At 34.5% G+C, this 5,611-nt stretch overlaps 1 protein-coding gene across 1 annotated transcript; it reads left to right on the top strand.

The window, feature by feature from the left end:
* Positions 1-144: 144 nt before the first annotated feature.
* LOC117320363 lies at positions 145-5,582 on the top strand. Its single transcript, XM_033874967.1, has 5 exons — positions 145-661; positions 2,476-2,721; positions 4,086-4,184; positions 4,613-4,743; positions 5,053-5,582. The coding sequence occupies exons 1-5, from the start codon at positions 440-442 to the stop codon at positions 5,321-5,323; spliced, it is 969 nt and encodes a 322-aa protein (XP_033730858.1). The 5' UTR covers positions 145-439; the 3' UTR covers positions 5,324-5,582.
* The last annotated feature ends 29 nt before the right edge of the window (positions 5,583-5,611 follow it).

Genomic DNA, 5,611 nt, shown 5'->3' with positions numbered 1-5,611 from the left:
GGGTCATTGTAAATGTAAATGCATTTTATAAAAATGCAATACAGGGACATAAAACGAAAATTCGGATTGATTTGTCGTCTAAAAATAACAAAGTGGTCTCATTTTGGTAGTTATCAAGTGGTGGTGTGTTTTCTTTCACTTTTCATACATGGACATTTTGCGTCGATTTAAAGATTCTGAAATGTTTAAGCAAAAGCCTTTTCATAACTATTTCACCTTAACTCTAAATAGTACTGATGCTTGTTAAAGACTAAATATGCTACAATAGAAGTGTTGAAACCTTCATAAATCCATTACAAAATTACATTACAAATCGTGTATGTCCACTCCAACAATGAAGGACACTGTTCTGTATTCTATTTAGAAAAAAAATAAAATAAAAACAAAACAAAAACAAAAACAACACACAATTTACATTTTAAGAAGATTTGAATATTTTATGAAATATAGATATATATTTTTTCATTATCAGGCCATCGTTGAAGATAAAGTCGACGAAAGGTTTCACCACCTAGAAACAACACGAGTGAAACTTCTTACACAACATGAACAACGGAAGGGAGGACAACTACAGTTCAATTTCGGTTTGGTCAGCGAATCAGTACAAACCTGGACCCACCGGAAAGCTGAAAATGGAGACCAATTTGTCGATACCTTGGTGGTAAGTGTATAACATTGATACTTTTATTGCTTTTTTCAATGCTATATCCTTAAAATTCAACTTCATTAACTTCTAATGCAAAGAAAAAATGATGCATCAGTGAAATATAAAATCCGTTACATATACAAATGCAAAATAAAGTAACTGGAGCGTATATATGGATTTTAACTGACTGGTATTTATTGTGATTGACTAATTAACAGTGGATAATTGAAGCAAAAAAATCAAAATAGTTTACAAGCATATCAGGTAAAAATTCTAAAAACAGCAGATGCGCTAAAAGGTCATCTATATAGCCGAATAATGTTGAATTTCAAACACGAATAAATATCAAAAGATTTGCACAAGAATAGTTATATGATTACCAAAATGTTTGCTTGGACATGTAGTTGCTTGCAATCATCAATAATTTGCTGCAGATATCAGTTTCTTTTAATGAGTTACTTTGTGATAAGATGTAGCATGGAATAATTCTAAATCACGCAAATCACCAAACCTAAAAAATAGCCAAGTTGTTATGCTCACAAGTGTCTAAACCACATGGATGGAGCATTTGCATGACCGCATTTTACTTTTGTACGTAAAAACGCTTAATTTGTTTTGACCTTGAAATGGAAACGGCATTAAATAATATCATGCAAATATATCATTAAGACGTCATAGTAAGAAGGCCGTTTTAAAGTCAAATTGTTAAACTGGTGAGTTTGAAGCCTTTTCTAGAAATAGGCATTTTACCCCAAACTCAACAGGTGAACATTTTTTTAAATCAGTCTTCTTGCCATTTCTAGAGTTCTTTATTGTGTCTTATAAGAGCATTTTTGATGTTTGAAATACCTCCTTATATGCCATATCTGTGTGATATCATTCACGACAGTCATTTGCATTTTAAGGCCAAAATAAAAACAGTGTTTATACATACAATAAAGTCAAATCTAGTCAAACCAATGGTCCTATTTTGTGCCTTAGATACTTGTGAACAAAACGACATGGCTCTTTTGTGCAATATATGCGATACAAATGAGCTAATTATGTCCCCCTGAAACATGCATTGTTCCTAAGTTTTGTTGATATTTACAAAAGCTTAACAAATTACATGTCATCAGCAAGTCCCATGGTTCGCCATGATACAATCTCAAAGTCCAAGTTATTTCTGTTCGATTACACCATTGTAGGAATTTATAGGCCTGTAAAATATCACCGTTTTGATTGCTGTTAAATTTCTCTTGACATAACTATTAATTCTACCTGCAAGTCCATAGACAATATGTATGAAAGATGCTACATCACCTACAAAGAGTACTTATGATCGATTGAAAACAATAATAGCGTGTTATTTACGCTAAGCTATAATCAACTCCCAACGTTATGTAGTAGGCGATATAGCATCTTTATACATTTATATATTATGACAGGTACAAACACTCAAGTTCTCGACAAAAAAAGGGCAGCGAAAGCTCAGTCGGTAAGAACGCCGGCCACGTAACTTCAGGTGATGATCCGAGGTTCGTGGTTCGATGCTCTCCATGTCGGTTTGTGTTTCTCGTTGAGAAACGAGTGGTCTGTGCTGTCCTGGTTGTGTCCATGGGCAAGACACTTTACCGTATATCATATGGATGCGATGGACCTCCCGTATATTGTTCAGTGAGGTAGTCAACAACTAAAAACGCTTCAAAATGACCCTGGCTATTCACAGGGTGATAAGCCCATCAAACTAATAATCTCAACCGAAGAAAAGTGAAAATCTGGAATATCATAGACAATGTGAACTAATGGAATGGTTTTTTGTTTGTTTTGTTTTTGTTTTTAAATAATAGTTGGCTAATCCAGAGGATCTCATGTTAGAATGTGAAAAACATATCATCTGCTGTCCCGGTACGAAGTGGTACCTTCAAAGACAGGGGAGGATCAAGTCGAACTGTGACTTCTATGTTAAAATTATCCATAAGGAAAAACCTCCAACAGCCCTGAGTACATTACATCATATCAACACTTACATCCCAGCCTGCGTGGACTTCTGTATTTCTGGTGCTCTCTCTTTTGCTTCGGAGTCAGCAGGAGTTGTAAGTACATGCACATCAATTACTTTATCACAGCTGACATGATTTGTAATGACATATGGCCATTTATAAATATGTTAAGACACATGGGTAATAACGCTAGTGTGGCGTTTTGGTGGCGAGTAACTCGAGTGGAAACTTCAGATTGTGTCATCATACAGATTTGCTATGTAATAAATTGAGTCTTACGCTCGAGTCAATGTAATTTGGAATCTATAAGACTCTATAAAGGATTCAATATGTCGCTCGAGATGAATTAAATTATTATCGTTTAATAAATGTCCACACATTGGCACTCTTTAACAAGAGGCCTATAGGCCTAAATGCTCACCTGATCATGTAATTATAGCCACTACGATTTAAAAAAATCACTGTGACCTAATTTGGTAATTTTTAATATTGGCATATATTGATCATCATTATGTCCATTTCTGTTGCCCTAACATACTTATTGAAAAAGTAGGTAACAGTGAGCATATTTTGCAAAATCCAGGATGAGCATATGGTGTTCATCCTAGATGTTGTCGTACTTTTCATTTGCACAAGTCACAAAATAGATCAATGGGAAGAGTGATATATAAGTCACCAAAGGTCACAGGTCAAATTGGTCATCAATAGTATCAAGGTGACATGTTTTCCACTTGAACATTATCACTACATAATATACATGAATATGACTAATCAATTACAAACCTATAGACTATCTCCAAATTTGATTTAAATTATCAGAAGTTTTGTGATATTTACCATATTTACACAGGGTACACTTAATACCCAAAACACATTTGTCAACCGCTAGTGATAAGTGATTTAAAGCTATACACTGGGTTACTGGACAGATTTCATTACTAAGTAATAGCTCTGGAGGTAGGGCTCAATTCCCAGACCTCTGCTGCCCTTTATTTAATTAGTTTTGTTTTCCTGTGTGTCCCTAAATTAGCAATACAATGTACCATGGTTTCATGCAGAGATAAAGCTAACAGGTTTTGGCATCAAAACTAACTGGTAACAAATAGTAGACAATCCAAAAGCATGGTTATCTTACACAAAAAATGTTCTACAGAACTGAGTACTATATCATTCAAGTAAAGACACCCTATTAATGCACAGTATTGAGGCAACACCCCTATAATGGATGTGTATATATACTATAGACTGTATAGTTATCCATTATCTAGAAGCATACTTAGTTTTATACAAAATCAAAACAATACAAATTAATTTTTCTTCAATAGACAGAATTTACCCTTTTGAAAACTGATTTACATATTGCACCTGATCCTGGTCCTTTTTATTTTTTAAATCAGAATTCTAGAATGTCTAATCAGCTAGAATGTGTACTACACTATATGCAATTGTTTCTCTAGGTGAGTGTGGGTGCTGCTAGCAGCCAAACTAGTCAGCCGCCAGTTCCTCCATTTGGAACCCATACCAGCAATGTTAACACTGAAGATGTAGACAGACAGGTACAAGCCATACAATTAAATTAACAAGAGGCCCAATGAGCTTGTATCGCTCACCTGGCTCTACAGCAAATATGAAGTTGATTGAGGTCATTTCTACAGATACTTTGCTGATTACCATTTCATTCAAATATCAGAGAAAGCTAGGTTTATTAATGTCAACGTATTTTCTACTTCTTTATTCCACCATACTATTAGCTTAATAACACAATAAAAGACTTAAGATTTAGCAGAGTAGTGGTGCAATATCAACAGTTTGATAAATTGTATATCATTTGTTTTTATCTCTCAAGCACCGATAGTAACAATTTGTTTTAGATTTTGACAGTGGTAACAACGTGAAGGAGATCTACATCCCAGTCACTACATCATCCTAATACTCTCTCATGTTTTCCTTATATACTTAATATCTATTTAGAATTATTTTCCAGAATACTGCCACTATCCCTGGAGCAATCACAGACGTCGTACTGACACTGAACAGCCACCTAAACCAACAAGATAGCCTTAAACTTGTCAAGCACATGGGGTGTCTTGGGCACATTCCCCCAACACAAGACAGGTAAAATATGGGAGAAAACACTCAAACGCTTTTGAGTATCATTTGAATGGCAAGAAATTAGAGAAGATGATTGAAGAAAGCTTAATCAGGTTTCGTTTGAGGAACTTATTTATTACAAAAATTAGTAAACGTTATTCAAATGCCGGACTATTACGTTTACGCTGGAATGTGCCCAGCCTGTTTAGTGCCACTTTTCAGAAAGGAAATACTTAATATAATATACATTATGTACTTTATAAAAGTTGCTTGAAAGAGATACTAAGCTTTCACAGTTTTAACATAATGAACAATTAACTGAACTCATTTTAGGAGCCGAAGAGAGGACATCCGGTACGATTACTGGTACACTGCATTCATAGAATGCTATTACCATCTTAAAGATCAATTCGTCAACCGAGTCTTGGAAGGTCTGAAGAAAATGGGACATGAACGCTTGGTACAGCTCGTGGATATCCATGCTCCACGGAACAGGATAGCATGCATCCCTCCACACAATCATCGCACTGCACAGGAAGATGATCATGACAGGCATACACAAATTACACAACCATCATCAGCAGATAGCAAAAACGAGGGTTAAACAAGGAAGAGCTTGGAATTTATAAGATTAGGTTCTTGTAGAAGGTCCTTTAACGGTAATACATTGAATATGTATAAATGAAAAATAGCTGACTTTTGGTATATCAATTGATGATCAATGTACTTAGTATACTGAATGAATACATATATTGTATCACTTAATTGATGAACAATGTACTTAGTATACTGAATGAATACTTATATCGTATCACTTAATTGATGAACAATGTACTAAGTATACTGAATGAATACTTATATCGTATCACAATTTGAAAATTGATTTAAAAAA

Source organism: Pecten maximus, unplaced genomic scaffold (genome assembly GCF_902652985.1).
Source record: "Pecten maximus unplaced genomic scaffold, xPecMax1.1, whole genome shotgun sequence".
NCBI lineage: Eukaryota > Metazoa > Mollusca > Bivalvia > Pectinida > Pectinidae > Pecten > Pecten maximus.
The sequence above is the reverse complement of the archived record's forward strand: the minus strand, read 5'-3'. Positions and strand labels throughout refer to the sequence as shown.